The 19,124-nt window shown below is 50.2% G+C and overlaps 7 protein-coding genes across 7 annotated transcripts; 4 read left to right on the top strand and 3 right to left on the bottom strand.

The window, feature by feature from the left end:
- Positions 1-74: 74 nt before the first annotated feature.
- Positions 75-2,501, top strand: IAR55_005677 (uncharacterized protein; the record flags this gene model as incomplete). The annotated part of the gene is made up of 14 exons (XM_066948768.1): positions 75-103; positions 168-362; positions 444-568; positions 628-667; positions 724-821; positions 892-1,122; positions 1,202-1,264; positions 1,373-1,647; positions 1,713-1,746; positions 1,808-1,828; positions 1,909-2,027; positions 2,095-2,167; positions 2,255-2,388; positions 2,472-2,501. The coding sequence occupies 14 exons, from the start codon at positions 75-77 to the stop codon at positions 2,499-2,501; spliced, it is 1,467 nt and encodes a 488-aa protein (XP_066800541.1).
- A 773-nt stretch (positions 2,502-3,274) lies between these two features.
- On the bottom strand, positions 3,275-6,158 carry IAR55_005676 (uncharacterized protein; the record flags this gene model as incomplete). Its single annotated transcript, XM_066948767.1, has 11 exons — positions 3,275-3,592; positions 3,650-4,146; positions 4,203-4,332; positions 4,387-4,478; positions 4,534-4,968; positions 5,020-5,138; positions 5,192-5,323; positions 5,387-5,487; positions 5,569-5,665; positions 5,746-5,887; positions 5,999-6,158. 11 exons carry the CDS (start codon positions 6,156-6,158, stop codon positions 3,275-3,277), a joined length of 2,223 nt encoding a protein of 740 aa, XP_066800540.1.
- A 437-nt stretch (positions 6,159-6,595) lies between these two features.
- Positions 6,596-8,447, top strand: IAR55_005675 (uncharacterized protein; the record flags this gene model as incomplete). The annotated part of the gene is made up of 4 exons (XM_066948766.1): positions 6,596-7,557; positions 7,615-7,832; positions 7,916-8,295; positions 8,370-8,447. The coding sequence occupies 4 exons, from the start codon at positions 6,596-6,598 to the stop codon at positions 8,445-8,447; spliced, it is 1,638 nt and encodes a 545-aa protein (XP_066800539.1).
- A 282-nt stretch (positions 8,448-8,729) lies between these two features.
- Positions 8,730-10,687, top strand: IAR55_005674 (uncharacterized protein; the record flags this gene model as incomplete). The annotated part of the gene is made up of 10 exons (XM_066948765.1): positions 8,730-8,946; positions 9,023-9,076; positions 9,147-9,221; positions 9,281-9,386; positions 9,453-9,664; positions 9,721-9,732; positions 9,816-9,872; positions 9,970-10,216; positions 10,267-10,351; positions 10,520-10,687. 10 exons carry the CDS (start codon positions 8,730-8,732, stop codon positions 10,685-10,687), a joined length of 1,233 nt encoding a protein of 410 aa, XP_066800538.1.
- Positions 10,688-11,010: 323 nt separating this feature from the next.
- IAR55_005673 (uncharacterized protein) lies at positions 11,011-13,743 on the top strand (the record flags this gene model as incomplete). The annotated part of the gene is made up of 14 exons (XM_066948764.1): positions 11,011-11,356; positions 11,457-11,554; positions 11,624-11,821; positions 11,886-12,056; positions 12,126-12,286; positions 12,344-12,386; positions 12,451-12,511; positions 12,574-12,737; positions 12,793-12,804; positions 12,863-13,022; positions 13,091-13,128; positions 13,181-13,251; positions 13,313-13,494; positions 13,568-13,743. The coding sequence occupies 14 exons, from the start codon at positions 11,011-11,013 to the stop codon at positions 13,741-13,743; spliced, it is 1,881 nt and encodes a 626-aa protein (XP_066800537.1).
- A 131-nt stretch (positions 13,744-13,874) lies between these two features.
- Positions 13,875-16,131, bottom strand: IAR55_005672 (uncharacterized protein; the record flags this gene model as incomplete). The annotated part of the gene is made up of 5 exons (XM_066948763.1): positions 13,875-14,165; positions 14,241-14,456; positions 14,549-14,792; positions 14,855-15,219; positions 15,298-16,131. The coding sequence occupies 5 exons, from the start codon at positions 16,129-16,131 to the stop codon at positions 13,875-13,877; spliced, it is 1,950 nt and encodes a 649-aa protein (XP_066800536.1).
- Positions 16,132-16,703: 572 nt separating this feature from the next.
- Positions 16,704-17,934, bottom strand: IAR55_005671 (40S ribosomal protein uS5; the record flags this gene model as incomplete). Its single annotated transcript, XM_066948762.1, has 5 exons — positions 16,704-16,885; positions 16,951-17,025; positions 17,083-17,273; positions 17,435-17,656; positions 17,831-17,934. 5 exons carry the CDS (start codon positions 17,932-17,934, stop codon positions 16,704-16,706), a joined length of 774 nt encoding a protein of 257 aa, XP_066800535.1.
- Positions 17,935-19,124: the final 1,190 nt, after the last annotated feature.

Raw genomic sequence — 19,124 nt, 5'->3', positions numbered from 1 at the left:
CATCATCACTTTTATCTGAGAAATTGAGTGACTGGAAAACCAAAATAATCAGTTCTGAGAAGACGAACAGAGCAATGAAGTCGATGGCTCTTGCCTGGCTATGGTAGGTCTCATCACCGCCTTGTCTGTGCATGATCCACTTGGCTGATGTGGATCGATTGGTTCAGGCGTCACAAACCCTTGCTCAGACTGTGCATATGTCTCGTCTCATTGACGTTGCTCGTACCGAGGGCGCTTTTCATCCATCATGGCGGGAGAAGTCTGTGGGACCTACAGCTGGAAGAGGAGAACACTGAACGATTGGAGAGGATAACGCGGATACGAGATCTGCGTGCTCAGTTGAACTTTCAGTGGCCCGGCGAGTGAGTCTCCGTTCTGTCCTGGGTGTCGAGAAGGAGGTGGTCATGACCCTACAGTAGCTGACGGGACTCATACACTTGCAGCGGGTCATTCCGAACATACAGTCATGTCACGCTGCAGGCATTAGATCGTCTGGCAGATTGCATGACCGAGGGGACTTGCGGGCCACGAGAGGAAACCGTCATCATTTTGGGTTCTTACCACTTTGGCAAGTAGCTCAAGCTGTGATCGACTCGAATGAAGGGTTGAAGCTGATTCTTCCCACAGGTCATAGCCAGTCAGGACATACTAGCGGGGAGGATATATGGTATGTTCAAGATTGATCTCATGAAAGGCAAAGCCGTAACTCACCATCGTTCACAGGGCCAGCTCATTGATCGAAATCATGCATTCTCTCAATTACACCTTATTGTACACCTACGAGCCCTTGGAAAGTCTTCTCGTGCACCAGGCATTGGACGGTCAGTCTTCCTTCATCTTCCGGATGCAAATCTATTGAATGAGTCCGAGTCAAGCTGATCCAGACCGCAGATCTTGTGTCCCTCGTCTTCATGGAGAGTCAGGGTGTTTCTCAATGTATCGACATGGGCTCGTTGACGAAAGAAACGGCTGCAACCCGAAAACCGCCGATTGTGGGGTTGCAGTGGATCGAGGGGGAAGAACAGCTGGGCTGCGCGAAGAGGGTGGGTTTCGAACAGGGCATCCCGTTATGGAAGATTAGGCCGTTACACTTTTGGTACGGTACACGACATCCTTTACCGGGTGAGTATGGGACTCTGTGTCATCCAGGTGCTTGGTGGTAGCAGACTGACTGACGAATCTTTTCTCTCTCTCTCGTCAGGTTGGACTTTGAGTCCTGAGAACTATACTGGCTGGGAACAGGACACGAACAATTACTACCTGGGTGAGTCACCCCAAATCCGCTTACACAGCTCGACGGATGGGGCCGGCCCCCTTCAAGTCCCAGTCTCATTCGTACTCAGCTAATCGCTGAATACATCCCCTGTCACAGGATACTACCTTCCCCACTGCATCAACGCTAAATCGCACACGCACGAACGCCGAGCATTCATATTAGGCAAACGACCCGAATACTTCGCCGACGGGCGATACGCCTGGCCACGAGGGATCTTACCGGATCTGGCTGAAAAACTGGGCGACTTCAAATTCGCCGGGGGCGCGGGCAAGGGTGGAGCTGGGGTGGATATGGGAGAGAGGGGGATCGAGAATATTGGACAGATGGATAAAGCGACTTGGACAAAGGAGGTGGCTAAGAGTGCGGTCGTGGTGAGTTATCTCCTACGTCTCTCTCGATAGTCGGACAAGGCTAATATGAATGGTAATAATCATAGCTCGGTATAGGCTCTCCTCCCTTATCGCCGTCCCGTGAGTGTTTGTGCCCGTTGGCCAAGCTGCCATGTACAATTACTGACGTCTGACCGTCCAGCCTATGATGCGATGTGTGTCGGTGAGTGCGGGTTTTGATTTGGCGATCGCAATGGCATGCGCATGTCGATCGCTGATTGTCGCTCTTTTGATCGATTCTAGGCGTACCGTTCATCAACCCGATCACGCGTCGAGATGCCAAAGATCCGGAAAATCGAATCAAATGGAGAACTCAACATGATGCCCTTCGAGATTTCGACCCTCCTTACGTGTACCATGTTGTGAGTGACAACCATTGCCCGTCTGTGGTGGACTCCTTCATTGACAGGTTGCCTTTGATCGATGCAGGACAAAGACGACGTAGAAGGATTACGGAATGCCCTCCAATCAGCATTAGATACCCCTTTCATGCCCTATATACGTATGTCGACGCGTCCCTTCAAACCCCCCAGAAACCTGTCTGACCGCTGCGGCCGCCAATAAGCTGACATTACGGGCCTTGACTTAGCGGAAAGGATGCTTCGTGAAAACGTACAAGCAAGACTAGTACATCTGATCGAAAACGATTGGAAAGAAGTAGCCATGCAGATTGTCGCCTCGAAGAAGACAACGGGGTGGTATGCCCCTGACCTCGGTGCGATTGTGGGTAACTTTCCTTCCTGTCCAGAAATACATAGAGTTAAAGGCCAAACGCTGACACTTTTGTTCGTTCTGGGGTCTGACAGGCACACAGTAATGACGGACTTTTATTCTAGACTGTTTTTGGGGGACTTGTGTAGATGTACAACTTATCATATCCACGTCGGAATGCTGTACAGTACTGTACAGTACTCGTACAGAGGACGTTCGGATCGCTTGCCATGGTTTTTGGTCGTTCGAACACCTTGGCGACGACAGAAGACCCCTTGCAAGTACAGTATGTGAGGGTCGTGGACATCTGACGCCTCGGGTACACCTTCATTCATTTTTTCATTCATTCATCCTTTTGTTGCTGGAACACTATGGGGAATGGAGCGTGATAGTCGTTCCCGCGATATGGTAGGACAAGAAAAAGACAGAAACTCACGCAGAGTACCCCAGTACATGGCAGAAGCGCAAACCAAGATCAACCGATCATGGTGAAGGGTGTCCAAATGCAGGTTGAGCTTATTGTCATCCAGGCTACAATCTCACATACATTACAGTCCTCAATATTTAGTAGCTCGAATACCAGTCGTTGATTGATGTGCTCAGAAGAGGTCCACCGATCCTTTAAGCGAATCCCTCCTGAAACCCTCTTGCATCGCACAAATCACATCTCGGGATGCTTGCTACAGTAGTGATATCTCTAAATCTCCATGATACTGTACCTACAATGCGACTGGCGCTCTATTTGTTTGTGAAAGAAAACAGGGAACCGATAGGTGCTGATGTATCGAATAAATGGCCCAACAAACATGAAATACTCTCCTTGTCCTCTCCTCCGTACCATCCACTACGTTCCAGGAACCAAGTCACAATCTCGCCTACGACGCTTCACATTCCTCGTCTACCCACTCGCGAGCTCCGCGATCAGCTGGCAGGCCATCTCCAGGAAATGGAAAGGACCTGAAACCCCTCCTATTGTCGTCCCAGCTCCGTTAGATTCTCCCTTCGCGGCACTAGCTTTCATGGTAGAACCGTTGGCGTTTCCTGACACTGCTGTCGAGCTAATCGTCGAAAGTGCGACCGAAGCGCCCTCTCCGTCTGGCCGCGAGACGTCGGGAACGTCTCGCTCCTTCTCTGTGACCATGTAATAGCCGAGATTTCTGAAGTCGACAAGATAATGCTGATCGTCGACACGATACAATTGAAGATCCATCCGGACCTAGAGCAAAGGTCAGTATAACGCCTATTGTTGGACATCGAAGACACTGAAACTCACGATGACGTCCCCATATCTTGCTCTTGTCTCCACATGGTACAGGGCCTGCGCTGCTTTTTCCTGCAATTGCGCATCCTTCTTCGCAGGTGGCTTCTTCCCCACAGGCGGTCTTTGTCCACCATGATCATCTGCCCATTGGTCCAGAGCTGCCTCAACCTCTTCGCTGTATCCTCCAGGTGGAGCACCGCCAATATCAGGCAAATTGATCCCTTCTTTCTGTCGCCATTGCATACCCAGTACATTCAAGGTTTTGTAGATCTCCAACATAACCTCCATCGGAGGAGATCGAGAACGAATACCAAAGTGCCACTTGGGTTTAGACATGGACTTTTCGATTCTCGTTCGAGGGGGATCAGGTACAGGATTCGAAAGGAGAGCTCGGGCTGCTTGTTCGGCGGCCGCTTGAGGCGTCTCAAGCCCACTTGTGGTACTCTCCGAGGACATTATAGATGCGCTGTCGACTGAGGGTGACATTATTGACGGCGATGTCGACGGAGCTATTGAGGTATATTCAATGAGGAATCTGTACCGCATAGTCGTTAAGAACACTCACGAGTCATCCACCCCGGCAGACTGGTGTCGAGCACTTCAAAGTGGGCATTCGGGATGTCCTGAATTTCCAAGTCGACGTCTTCTAAGTCTGTTTGCTCATCGGCTCCATTTGGCTGCATCTGTGACGGGTTCTGAGAGACTATCAGTTGAAGTCATGTGGGGATTCCGCGGGATGGTCAGCTCACTGGGATGTTGGCATTCCATGCCGGAGGAGATGACGCCATGAATTCTTCCATCGCAGAGGTGTCCTCATCTTCGTCCTCGAAGCCGTAAGCCGCTGAAAGGTCTATCAATATCCAATTCTAGAGATACAGATACAAGATCTCACTCACAGTCTTTCAATATACGTCTATGATCTCTGACGAGTTGGTAGGCCACCTTGACTTGGTTGTCCCCATCGCGTTGCAACGCATCCCAGACCATCGGTTCGGTATACGTGGATATTTTCTCCAACAATTCGTGGACGATGTCCGGATCGATGATTCCTAAGTCATCTGTGTATAGCATCCCTTTGTCTTCCGCAACCTTCTTGGGATCCGCTTGACCTTCGTTGATGAGCAGCAAAGTGGTCATGTCGTCCATTGGCAGCGCCGGGTAGCGCTCCATTTCCGGTAATGGCTGGAGATACCGAGGAAGGTTTTCTTGGAAGAATGGCATTTGTCGGATCTCGGCAATCGTGGCTCGTTTCAAGGGATCCACTTCGAGCATTCGTTTGAGAAGGTGTCGAGCGGGCTCGGAGACATGGCTAGGAATATGGAATACACCGTCTATTCGGCAAGTGTCAGTTGGCAAAAGACGAACTGATCATCTCAGCTCACTCTCGATCTTCTTGAAAAGTGTCGGAATATGCTCGTCGTCGAATGGTAACTTCCCGCACAGCAAAACATACATGATAACACCAGCGCTCCAAACGTCGATCTCCGGTCCAGAGTATAGTCTAAACGGTCAGATAGTCAGCTCTGAGGCTTACATTTAGCATACCTGACTCACTTTCCGGAAATGACCTCGGGCGCTGCGTAATTCGGACTACCACAAGACGTCTTGAGGAAGTCTCCATCTGTCATGAGATTTGATAAACCGAAATCGCCAATCTTGATGTTCCGTCTGGTATCGAGGAACAGACTAGAGCAAGGATCAGCGTCAGCTGTCAACCTGGAAGGTAGGTGATTGAGAACTGCGACTGACTTTTCTGGCTTCAAATCTCGATGCACGATGTGATGTCTATGACAATATTCTATGGCACTGATCATTTGCTGAAAGAAACGTCTTGCTTCGTCCTCGGTCATCTAGAGTAGACAGATCAGTAATGCAAACATGAGCAAATGACAAGGACCCGGGCGGCACTGCAAATTCCGCAAGCAACCTACCCCATGTTTCCCCTTTGATACGATATAATTGAAGAGTTCTTCTCCTGCATATTCCATGACCATGATAACATCTGTGGGGGTAGTAATGACTTCGTATCTGCATCAAGAGACATGGCACTGTCAGTTACTGTCCAGCAATAGATGAACGGAAATAAGGATCAGGGGAAAGGAATTCACAGTTTGATTATATGTGGGTGTCTTAGCACCTTGAGATATTGGATCTCACGCTTCACACGAGCATTCATATCGGGTGTTGTGATCTTTGCTCGATTGATGAGCTTGAGCGCCACTTGATGACCCGTTATCGCATGGGTGGCCACTGTGGAACATCGATCCTTGTCAGACCCAAGTTGACGACCGAGAGAGGAAGGAGGAATGATCGGATAGATGTCGAGTTTCATCTCTCATGCGACATTATCGATGCACTCACACTTGACTTTGCCGAAACTACCTGTTCCCAATGTCCTCTCTATGATGTATTGTCCTACTCTTGGCTTTTGTCTGGGGACATTGCTGTAGTTGGTACTGGACTGCCCATGAGCGGAACGCCTGCTCTGACCGGGGGCCGGAGGTGCCGGGCGAGTGGCCATGATGGAGTGTGGGAAAGGTGGAAAAGACGGGTGATGGTGGATATGTGATGGTTCGCAAGCACTTGGATAGGTGTGTATCCTATGTATGTATGAGCGGGAGGATGATATTGATGGTTGGCTGAGCTAGATGTGGGATGGTAAGGATGGATGGATCAGATTGAACATGATTGATTGAATAGATAGGTACGCGTTTCTCAATAGAATGAGAAATGCGGGGTTGAGAGGGGGGTGGTATGTGAATTTACCCGAAGCGGTAATAAACACACCCAACCCCCGTATCAATAGAGACTCGGACCTCGCTCACCCTCACTCACCGCAGGACCCCCGGAACCAGAACATATCCTCTCTCTCTCTCTCTCTCTCTATACATATCTACAGCAGACAACTCAGCGACTCAGTATACTTGTGGATCACACCTGATTCAGCCATCACACAACATGGGTAACACACCCTCCCACCAGCATGGTGGACATCACAGTCACGGTCATGCCTCACCCGCTGGGCAACCTTCAACAACAGCTTCCGCCAATCAGTCCCACGAGTCATCTCCCACGACCGCTCATCCTCATCGACATCATCCAAGTCTCAGACTGCCTATGCCGAGACCTCACATCTCCCCGCAGTCGTCCAACCCTACTTCACCATCTGGAAGCACGCACAATCGATCAGGCTCACCACGCAGACGTAAATCGCTGGAGTTGCCCGACTTGAATAAGCTGTCTTTCACACCAGCTGCTTTGACACCTGCCGCACCTGTCCCGACGACGCATACACACACATCCCACCATCTCGCTCCTTCAACGCCTGCGGCCGGTCATGTCAAGCATGGATCGTCGAGTGGAGTGCCTTCCTCCTCCTCAGCAAGCACGACGACGGGAGTACCTGCGCTGGGAACGCCGACGAAGAAATGGCATGGTGTTTTAGGAGGAAGGACAGGCTCGCCATTGGCGAACGCCAACCATCTTGGTGCCATGTCAAGGTTGGACCAATCCGTGCCAGGAGCAGGTAGTCGTTCTGCACCAGTCTCAATGCCCAGTACCAACGTGTCAACACAGACCAACAACCCCTATTTTCCCTCCACAGCAGAACAAAACGCGATCACTCAAACACAACAGATCCCCACCAGAGCAATACCAATCCCTATACCTGGGAAAGACATGAAGTATGGCTCCGAGGGCATGAAGAAGACGCTGGTGGCCGGAGTGACCCCACCTCCTACTGCTGCGCCAACACCACCACCCCTACCTCCGAATCTTGAGGGTGAACACCCGCAGGTTCAGGAGGAGCCGAACGATGGGATGGTCAATGTCCCCATCCAGTGGAATGGTGGTGGAAAGGTGGTCTACGTAACTGGTAACTTTGCAGACAATTGGAAGGGGAGGATCAAGCTGCACAGAAGGTAAGTTCTCAATCAGCGCAAAGCCTTGTTCGTTTGCCTGACTTGACCATAATATAGCACGCACGACTTCAACACGATTCTCAGACTACCGCCAGGACAGTACAGACTCAAATTTATCGTTGATGACAGCTGGCGATGTTCAAAGCAGATCTCAACGGCAACAGACGACGACGGAACACTGGTGAACTGGATCGAAGTGGAAGCCGCCAAGACAGAAGAGGAGCTCAAAGCGGAGTGGGCTATGGACTCTAAGCCCGCAGTCAAAGAGGAGGAAGGTGAGTGTCCCAATAAATAGGAGTGGAGTCGAAAGACCCGGATCATGTGTTAGTCAACGCTAACGATTACACATTCTTCTCAGATGATGAGTCCCAATGGACCAATACCATTCCCCCTGCTCTCACTCTATACCAATACATCGAAGAACTACCGTCTCATTTTACGCAAGAGGAGTACAACCTCTTCCTCAAATCCGTGCCTTACCTTCCTGCCGTTCCGTCCCCGCCAACTCTACCTCGAATCCTCGACAAAGTGATCGTTAATAACGATAGCAAACGATTATGGGACTCTCATGATCCGGCAGCCGCTCAACAGACCGGATGGCAGGGTGTTCCTCCAGCTGGTTTGGACGATAATTCAATTTTGGCGGTTCCGAATCATGTGGTGTTGAACCACTTGACAGCGAGTGCTATTAGAAATGGCACTCTGGGAGTGGGTACAACGACGAGATACAGGAAAAAGGTGAGAGGCGTGGTCCGGTGACCGTGCCCTAGGCGTGAATACGTTCACTAACGTGTCTATATTTGGTGCAACAGTACATCACGACTATGTTCTTCAAACCGACTTTAGCAGACATGCCTGGTACGGAACCGTTAGCTCCGCCCGTCCAATGATACTACGACCTTGCGAATCACCCCAGTGATAATTCACCAGCTAGCCACTTGACATCTTTTCAGTCAACGATCACACTTCGATCCTTTCACTTCGCGAAGAAGTACCTGTAGCAAACACTCATTACATTGACATGTTCTCGCAATCCCTTTTGTCTTCCTTTGATGTTTGAGAGTAGAATAAAAGGAGAAGCCCATTGACTAACGATAGTCTCTTGTGAAGTATCATGCATCTTACTTTCACGTGCTATTGAAGACTGCTTTGAGACGACTTCAACGTCAGTGATGATAAAGCCTCCCTCTCCCGATACAGCTCCTATATCATGGACTCAACTGATACCACTCTGTCTCATAACTGTTGCCGAAGCAACGACCTGGAGCTACATCTTCCCATTTGTCACAGAATTCCTCACTTCAATCGACACACCAAAAGACAAGATCGGTTTGTATGCTGGTATCGCAGAAGGGAGCGTTGTAATCGTCGAAGCGGCCTTGCCCATCTGTGGGCACGGCTGTCTAACAAATTTGGGAGAAATTCATGTTTGACTAGGGCTTCACGATTCCAATTTTCTGCACAGCCATGGCGGGATTCAGTAGAAAGGTTGGATGGTGGATCTTCTGGAGAGCGTCATGTGAGTCTTGCGATGGACTAATGCTCCTGCAGTCATCATTTCAAGCTGATAAGAGAGTGTGCCGGAATAGTCGGCATCACCTCAGCGCAGATAATCAACAGGATCATCATCGCTGAAGCTTTGATCAGACCGAGCGTGCGCGGGTGTTCGCCATCGTGGACCCGTTGATCTCGGTTGGATACACTTTTGGACCTATGCTCGTAGGGGAGCTGTCGAATCCTTACCTTAGACTGCTCAGATGGCTGGGAGGAGGGGTAGAGTTTCTTTGGGGATACCCTTATGCTTTGCCTTGTTTGGTAACGTCAGCATTGTGAGTGAACAAAAATAACTTGATGATCGTTGCGGACGAGACGAGAGGGTGTTGACAGACATACAGGGTCATAGTGGCTGTTTTGTCCCGTACCAATATGTTGAAAGAAGTGGGCGTGCTTTCAGCCTACTTGTCCAGACCGACTCTGACCGTTGTTCTCCATCGACCACAGACGCGGCAAGAGCCATCGATCAACTCTACAGACGAACACCAAGAAGACTCGGTAGCTGTATGTCTAAGGGTACCAAATTACAAATTGATTCTTTCGATATTCTGCTGTGATGGGTTAGATCTTCACAAGCAAAAACTAGCTGATTCGCTAATGGTGTCCCAGTATACCAGTTCGGTAAGTACAAAAGAATGTGGACCGATATCGCAACGAGACTGACGAGATGAGCTTCAACCTATAACAAACTTGGGCTTTGAAAGTCTCTTCTCGCGGTTTGGACTTACACACCTGTCCGAGATGGCGGATTGGGATTTTCAGTAGGTGTTCTGATTCGATTCGCATGGCGCCAAGGGCCAGTGCATCGTATTTTGCACAGAGACGATTGTATGACTGACTTTGCTACTGTTGTTCTAGATGGAGATGATCGGTCGGATATGGTCTTTGGCAAGATGGTCTACGTCGTCACTGCACCCTTCATCATGCCTATGCTACAAAACCCCTTGGAGACCAAACAAGGTTTACTCATAACAACCGCTATGCTGCCTGTCGATGCTTTGATGATCCCCCTGACTCAACTGGCAGCGACAAAAGGCAGACGTACGGCATACGGGATGTTGGCTTTCCAAATATCGGTGAAGACTCTGCATGCATATCCATGGCCGTGAGTTCTTGAGTGGCTGTGGGAGATAAGCGCTAATGATCGTCCTGCAGCATCTGTGATCAGTACTTGGGAGCTTGCTTCGACGACTCTCCTCAGCTGCGGGCAACTGAAGTGGCCGATACACTGGTTGCAGGGGTAAGTCACTCCTCCGTGATCATCATCTGAAGGTGTCTTACTGATAAGTATCATTCCCGGCTTTGGCTAGAGCAATCGGACCAAGAGCAGCGGGGTATCTTTTGCAAGGCGGAGAAGGACTCAGTCGTGACTTTCGGTTCAGTTTGATATTCTGCCTTTTCGACCCAGTTCCCAGCCGGTTCATTCGGTCGTCAGGTACCCTGGATCGTCATCACGGTCATGGTGCTCCCGACTACGATCATCGTTGCGTTCATCCCGGGAAAAGTCGACATTAATGCGCAGAGTAGTAACGGCTATGGTGCAGTTGCCGAAGCAGGGAACAGCGGTGTTAGGTAAGCTGAGGTCAATCTGCACCACGCTGGAGAGGAGAGTGACGCATAGGTCTGACGGAGCGTCTTGTGTCATATCTCGCTCCCTCGATTGCAAAGAGTCTAGATGGACATTGGTATGGTGTTGCCTGTTAGCAGCATGTCACGGCTATACTGTACGCTTGCAACGGACCATCGACACAAGATCCAGCATAAGACTTGGATATATCTCTGTGACATCCGTGGGAAAACAGACGATGGAGGTTGACCACCTCACCGCGACTCGAAGTCATTTATATAGTTGAACATCATCTCCTAGATCTTTACATTCCATTCGGTCGCAACCTGACAATGTCTGATCCACCTTTGCGCAAGCGAACCGTGAAGCCTGCTGGGGACCCAATCACTCCTTATCAGCGAGCACCACCACCCCCTCGTCGAGGTCATCCTACTCGGCCACTACATCTATCACTTGCCCTTGTCATTTTAGCTTTCTTCGTTGTTTATGCTCAGAAACAGACCTTCAAGTCTAAAGCACCATCTCTCTACTCTGTAGAAGGGACGAAGCTGCCTGAAATATATGCTATATGCTCAAAAGAAGGTCAGAAAGCGTATACGGTGCCTGTAGAAGGAGGTGTGGGTAGAGTGGAATGTGTCGTGGTCGATGGGAAGGAGGTGGTGGATACTGGAAGCTTGGGTGAGTGTCACAGCTCCGACCCTCCAAGTACAGCTGCTACTTTGATGTAGATCCTCTACAGCCAGTATGAGGCCACATTCAGCTGACGTACCATGTGTAGGCAAAATCAGACGAAAGTGGATATCAAGTGACAACAGGCAGAAGCCGCTCCACGATCTCAAAGTGATCTACCTACCTGCTGGGCATACCATGACACCTGTACATAGCAAAGATTCACCCTAGTATATTGGACACAGCTCACAGCCTTCCAAACCTCTTGATACTTAGGGACTTACCGACTCTCATGGCCATCCATTGATCTACGGACAGGCCCAACAACTCACCCTTCACGGCTGTCGCTCGCCTGCAGAGGTGATCGAACGAGTAGAAGCCTTCGTGAAGTCTACTCCGCCTCAGCCAGGAGCCTGGATAGAAGGATTAGGATGGGATCAGAACCTCTTTGAAGGGCAGGAATTTCCAACAGCCGTTCGTGGTGGTCATCTCCCTTACCGATACTACTGAAGCTGACTGTCATTCCGTCCGTACAAAGACTGAGTTCGGGAAGTCCGCTTTACTGAAAGATCTGCCTATCAGTCTTTCCAGAATAGATTTCCATGTTGAGTGGGTGTCTCCGGCGGTCCTTGACATGCTTGGGGATATACCGGATGTGGATGGTGGACAGGTCGTTCGAGATTCGCTTGGAAAGCCTACCGGTGTCTTTGTGCGTTCTGTCTTATCCTTGATGACGGATCTCAACATTGGCAGCTTACCCCTACGCTTGCGGCTCTAGATCGACAATGCTATAGATCTGCTGAAAGCTAGTCGCCCCCCATGGACGGACACAGACCGGGAACGGTATCTTCAGATTATGGTGCAAGACGCGTTAAGTAAAGGCATGACTGGAGTACATGATGCGCAAGGATTCTTGGAAGATCAGCTGTTCTACAGAAAGTGAGCAACTCTACGCCCTGGCACTGCGAATTGTTGTAGCTGACGATTCACTTTCAGGATGGCTAAGGAGAGGAAATTGCCTATCCGCTTTTACTCGATGGTACGATCTTTCGACATTCCTTGAAGAGCGTACAATGTCCTTGACGACCCTTGATTACCATCAGCTGGCTTGCGGTCGAGAAGAGGACTTCTGCGGACACAAGATTAAGCGCTTTGATGATCCAGGTGAGCAGTTGTAGCCCTGCTACATCTCACCGAGTTGAACTGATGGATGATGGAATCCTCAGATGGCCACTATACTCTTCGATCGGTAAAAATGTTTGGAGATGGAGCTTTAGGTTCGCGAGGTGCTGCTCTGATCGATGACTACTCCGATAAACCGGGATGGAACGGTTTGATGCTGAAGAAAGAAGAAGTCTGGGAGCCGTTGATAAAGAAGTGGTATGAAGCGGTACGTTCTTCTGAAGAACCCATGTCGCTCTGTAGCTCATCGAACATACACGTAGGGATGGCAAGTCGTAAGCATCGCATCTGCACTGCCAGCTTGCGATATTGGAAGTCTAACCTCGAGAATAGAACGTACATACCATCGGTGATCGAGCAGCGAAGACAGTTCTGGACGCTATTGAATCTGCTTTCGCCTCAGATCCTGAGCGAGGACGTGCCGCTCGATTCAGGTTGGAGCATGCCCAAATCCTTCGACCGGAGGATATCGCACGAGCAGCCAAGATGGGTGGTGAGTTCGTCCTTCACCGGCTCACTCTACTTACCATAAGCCAGGATTGACAAACGATTGTTTTGCAGTCATTGGAAGCTACCAGCCTACTCATGCAACAAGCGACGTGGGTTTTGCTGTTTCCGTCATAGAGATCTTGACTGACCACGGCAGAGCAGATGTGGTATGCCGAAGATCGTATCGGTCCAGAGCGGATAAAGGGTGCCTACGCTTGGCGAACATATCTCAAGTCAGTGGTGACTGTGTCCGCGTGCCCGCTTCTGCTTCTCTGCTGACTATCTCATCAATAGTCATGGTGGTCGAATAGCTCTAGGATCCGACTTCCCAGTGGAGTCGATCGATCCTCTCAAAGGTTTCTACGCCGCAGTTACACGCCGAAGTGAAGATGGGAAATCGCCACATGGTCCAGGAGGTTGGTATTCCGCTGAGAAGTTGACTCGCGAAGAAGCTTTGAGAGGTATGACCGTTGATGGTCAGTGGTTTTACGAGAGCGAGACTTCATTCAAAGCAGATAAAGAGCTTTCAGGCTGACATGTTTCTGGTAGCCGCTTACGCATCTTTCTCTGAAAACATCACCGGATCCTTAACCATTGGAAAGAGGTTTGACGCGGTCATCTGGGACGATGATCTGCTTACAGTACCGGAGGACGAGATGTTAGAAGTCAAGGTCAAGGCGGTGATAGTAGACGGGAAGTTAGTATGGGGCTATATCACCGCCTAAACGCATATCACCTTAGAGGGTCCCCGACACCAAAAGTGTACCGGAAAGGAAATGCATGGGTGTTTGAACTAGCTTTGAGTCATAATGCAAAATATACGATCAATGCACCACGCATGAGATGGGAGAAATTGTTAGACAGCCCCCATTCCTCTCATCTTACGATCATGCCCTCTTGTCCTAGCAGCGTTCGAGTGCCCTCGGGATGATTTACTCTCCTTCCCGCCGCTTCCTCCTCCTCTACCCCCGTTTCCTCCGCCCCGAGCACCACCTCTACCTCCCCCACCTCTGCCACCTCCTCTTTTACCGCCTCGTGCTGATCCGGAGGCAGACCTTGATCCTGACGCCTCTTTTTCACTGGTCGTGATCTTGTTTGCTCCACTCGCTCTTTCACCATGAGCAGCAAGTATGGCTTCTTTGTGTGGCTGAGATATACCAAATTCCAGGATGAGCTTCCTTACTTCGAACTATGGGAATTCGAACCCTTTCCCTTCACTTACGTCTCTATCCAACATGATTTTCCATCCTTCGATCTGACCATCGTCCCATCCTGTCGCCGATCGCAACTTCTTCCTTTCTTCCGATCGTCTCGTCACGCCGTCTCTCTCGAATATTTTCGGATTGGCAATATATGTTGAACGAAGCAGATCAAGTCGTTGTCTATCTGATGGACGGGAAGATCTGGATTGTCCAGCGCTTGTAGCTTGGCGCGAGATCTATGAGTTGACAGTAACGTGTGTCATTACAAGTTTATTTTTGTAGATTGTTTGATGTGTGACGGTCCTGCGATGGTCTTGAAATCACTCACCTTGACACCATCTTCCTCACCCAACTCGTCTCCATCCTCACTATCTCCGTCACCGACTTTCAATCCTTTCACACCGGCATCATCATCGTCTGCACCCAGCAGATCATCATCGTCATCATCCAGCAGGTTCGCCTCTTTCAGAGCCCTTCTTCGCTCATCTTCCTCCAGAGCTTGTGACTCTACGAGACGCATGATAGATGCGCGCAGATGATCCGGAATCGCCGTTGACAGTGTTGGCAAGGCACTGAGCGGATTGACCGCGATCAGCACTATAACAGTAACGAGAACATGGGAGGGAACACCTACGAATCGTCGTCTTTCAACTTCAATCTACCCAGGTCAAGCTCTTCGTCATTCCAGATGTTCTTGCGATCAACCTTCTTCCTTTCTTCCCGGTCATACGTCGAATTCTTTATATCGGTCTCCCCATACCTCTGCTCGACAGCTGCCGGTTCGTCGCCAGCCATGTTACGTACAGCTACCTTGAGTTCGTTCAAATCATCAGGTAAGGAGTCACCACCGTTGAGGATGGCTTCTAGAAGCGGAGCAGCTTGTTCGGAAGGAGTGGCTCGAGAGCCAGATGGCAGAGAGGCGAAATGGGAGTGGGAGAGAGCAGAGAGCAGCAGATGGGGTGGCAAAGTTGGAAATAGTGGAAGAATGGATCGGACTCGCTGCAGGTTTGATCCGAACATCAGTACCGCTATCTTTGTCGCAGACGATAGATAAAAGAAATGACTGGTTCAACGCACTAAATCTTGTTTCGCCTCTTCATCCCTCCTCATCTCCAATCCGTTCTTTACCTCAGCGTCCAAACCACGGGCATCTGATCCGAACACACTTTCCCAATCACTTCTCAGTCCCCTTCCAGCCTGTCCGCCCTCCACCTCACCCATAAATCTCAACATCGCTTCACTACTCGCACCTTGACCTCCTACTCTGCTGATCAGTTCCTGACATATCATAATAATATCCGATTTGATCCCTATGATCCGTTGCTGTTCTGACTTGGCCAGTCCTTTTTTGGCTCCTGTCGTGTCGAGGATAGAATAAGCTATTGTGAGAGCTCGAAGGAGGTCCTTCGAGTCTTCTAGTACGAGATCTACCAGTTCTTCATGTGCTCTGATCATCGAAAGAAGTATTCTCGCGGAGATCTCAATCTGGGTGACATTGTTGGATTCCGACTTCAATCGAATCAAGAGTGAGGGGAGGACATCGATACGGAAGATCTCCATCAAGTCAGGATACTGTTCGAACACTTTATAGAGGATCTCGTTGATGGCCGTGGAGGTATAAAGCGGATAGGCGAGTATTGCATCGATCAGGAGAGGAGCTTTGATCAGTGAGGGATGGGATGAGGAGAGATCGACCAAAGCTTGGAGAGGGATGGTGGACCTGGAACCGGGGATGGGCGTGGACGAGGCGGGGCTTAGGCGGATAGAGCTAAGGATGTGGAGAGTCGTTTGGAGGATTGGAAGGAGTGCAGCATTGGCTGATGAGTGTGAGATTTGAGTCAGGAGAAGGGGGAGGAGTGTAGGGTACAAGGCTGGTGAAGGGACCGCGGACGGGAGAGTCGAGGTCGTCATGTCGGGTGGTTGTTGCACCACCTTCGAGGAGGTTCAAGGGAGTCCACGACTGGAAGCACCGAGACACGCCGAGGAGTGATGTATGGGGAGAGGTGAAGACAAAATTCATTCACATTCAGAAACATTCATGTACAGCTCGGTAATTAAGGACGTTCGACGCAGACGAACGCACAAAGTCGTGTCGTCACCGAGAGTGTCGGATCCGAACTTGATCTTATGCTGGCCCTGCCAGTTCTGGGAGAATGCGATTCCGCTTCGATGAGATCTGAGTGCATACGAATCAGACCTCGCCATACATCATGCGATTGCTCACAACACCTGGTCTCTTCCAGCATTGCGCGACGATACAATGCGTGACGCGGAATCAAGCGTTCAGTATGTTCCCTTATGGGCCGTCCGCGTGTCAGGACAAGTCATTGAGTCATCGATCTTGTCATGGCAAGATATGGTGAGAAACAAAGGGTAGACACCTGTCACCTCGCGTTCACCAATAACAGGATAGAAAAATCATCGCATCCCAAGTACAAACAGCCGTCCTGACCAAATCCAACGTCCTCGTGACACTCTCAGATTTAGTAGTTGGCGGCCTTCTTGGCAGCGATCTGGAGGTGGGAAGAGTACTCGTCGTAAGGGGTTTGACCGGCGGGGATGACTTGCCAGAGGTCGGGAGACTGGAACTGGTAGGTCTTGGAGAGAGCAGCCATGGTGGCCTTCAAGAAGTTACCCTGGGTAGCGGTGGAACCCTTAGATTGGGCTAAATAAACGAAAATGATCAGCTGCTAAGGTCTTGTTGCATACAAACAGCAAATGAACACTCACTGTAACAGTCCTGGATACCAGCCATCTGGAGCATTCGCTTGGAAGCGGGGGCAGCGACGATACCGGTACCTCGGGCTAAAAGCTCAGTCATCAGTCTGTGTGGCTCTCCGACGACTCTTGTGCCGGACTCACGAGCAGGGATCAATCGACACATGACGGAACCGCTCTTGCCGGAAACCTTGCAAGGGACAGTGTGAGGCTCAGCGATGTGAGAGCCCCAGTAACCTCGTCGAACAGGGACGATAGAGAGCTTGGCGACGATGATGGCACCTCGGATGGCGGTAGCGACTTCCTTGGCACACTTGACACCGAGACCGACGTGTCTGTGAGGGTGGACGAGGAGTGACGAGTCGAAATAGACGATTTGAAACGTATGAGAAATGAAGCGATGCAGGTGAAGTGAGAGAAGGAAAGACAGGTTATTTCGTCAATATTGCTCCCCATACTTCTAAAGACAGCTTGCGAGTAACAGAACCGCACTCACCCGTCGAAGTCACCGACGGCAACGAAAGCCTTGAACCTGGTCCTCTGACCGGCAGAAGTCTGCTTCTGGACGGGAGCGATGGACATAACCTCGTCCTTGAGGGCGGGGAGGAAAAGGTCGATGATCTGGAACTCCTTGATAGGGAGAGAGAAGAGGTAGATCTCCTCCATGGACTTGATCTTGCCGTCCTTCACCAATCGACCGAGCTTGGTAACGGGGACCCTACAAGTAGCGACACATGTCATGATCAGTGGAGTCCCCCTTCCTCTCCATCCAAATCTGCCTTTCGACCGTCATTCCCCGTTCCCATATTGCTTGTCCAGCATTTGATTCTCCATGCAATCCACCAATTGATTTACTCCACTCGCCAGCACTGATGCCTCTGTAAACACTCACCACTCCTTCTCCTCCTCCTTCTTACCGCCTCGTCGGGGACCCCTTCGTCCTCGACCACCGGCACCACCACGACCACGTCCGAATCCACCTCGAGTCTCAGCCATTTTGATGTTGTTCTTCGATTTGGGGTGAGGGGCGAAAATGCACCGGGGCTTGAGATGTTTTTTTTTAATGAGAAGAGACTTGAAGGACGAAGGAGGAGAAAGAGCAGCAGGCAATCGATTCAACACTTTTGGAGACTTTGCGTTGCGACCGCAGGCAACAGCAGCAGCAGTAGCAGCGTCGTCCAGCAAAAGGCGAAAGTGACAAAAGTGGGTCGGCGAATTACGGTGCTTTGAGGGCTTAAGTCCGATCCAGCTTGTGGCGTCGGCGATAAGCTGCCTAGGTGGTTTAGGGGGTCACGTGGGAAGGGTCTATCTAGGCACGACAACCAAGCATGATTCGATGTATGGGAACTTTTCATCTGTTGCCGCCATGAGTATCACGCAGGCAATCTGGGACCGCTGCACCGCCCGTGTTGAGGCAGTTGACCGAAGGATGCATGCTTTACTCGTGGTTGATTTTTAAGGATATGTCTTGGCATGTCACCCGAAGGAAAGGAGAAATGCAGCGAGATATATAATGGAATGGCCGATTGATCCTTCCGCTTTACAACTACAACAAACACCGTTCGCAGCACCACAGCTTTTTCAACCTCGTTCTTCCCTCTCACACGTGCTACGATCATCTTCAAAAGACATCTCACGACCAAGCGGATATGAAGGATCAATGTGTATAAACCTGCTCTCGTCTTTTTTATATTTGCAACAAAATCAAAGACGTAGCGTGGTAAAATAGGAGGAACGCAATCTCAAACCTAAACCTCCACTCTGTATCCGTTCCGTAGTCCTCTCGTTCATTTGCCCGACTATTCGCTTTCACATATCGTTATACCGTACCCAAACCGATAGATTAGAACCACGAATCAAGTCTATTCGATCACAGACAGACTTGTGTCATCACCGTTACCTCTTCGTCTTCCGGATTACGACGCACTCTACCCGGCTACTGGATCGGCTCGACTTGAAGATTACGAACAGGTGGCACGATATCTTCCTTTCCCCTTCTGCTTCTTCTTGCTATAGAACGACCAACACGAAGCCCTGCACATCAACAATCTTTCCATCGGCATTTCATACACTCAAGGTAGACCTGGCTCGACGGAACCATCAGACGCCGAGATCATAGCTCGAAGGATATAGGAGGGAAATACAATTGCTCGATAATACGAGGTTGAAGGTGAGTTCAATTGCTG

Source organism: Kwoniella newhampshirensis, chromosome 12, assembly GCF_039105145.1.
Source record: "Kwoniella newhampshirensis strain CBS 13917 chromosome 12, whole genome shotgun sequence".
Taxonomy (NCBI): Eukaryota; Fungi; Basidiomycota; class Tremellomycetes; order Tremellales; family Cryptococcaceae; genus Kwoniella; species Kwoniella newhampshirensis.
This window is presented reverse-complemented; position numbering and strand designations above follow the sequence as displayed.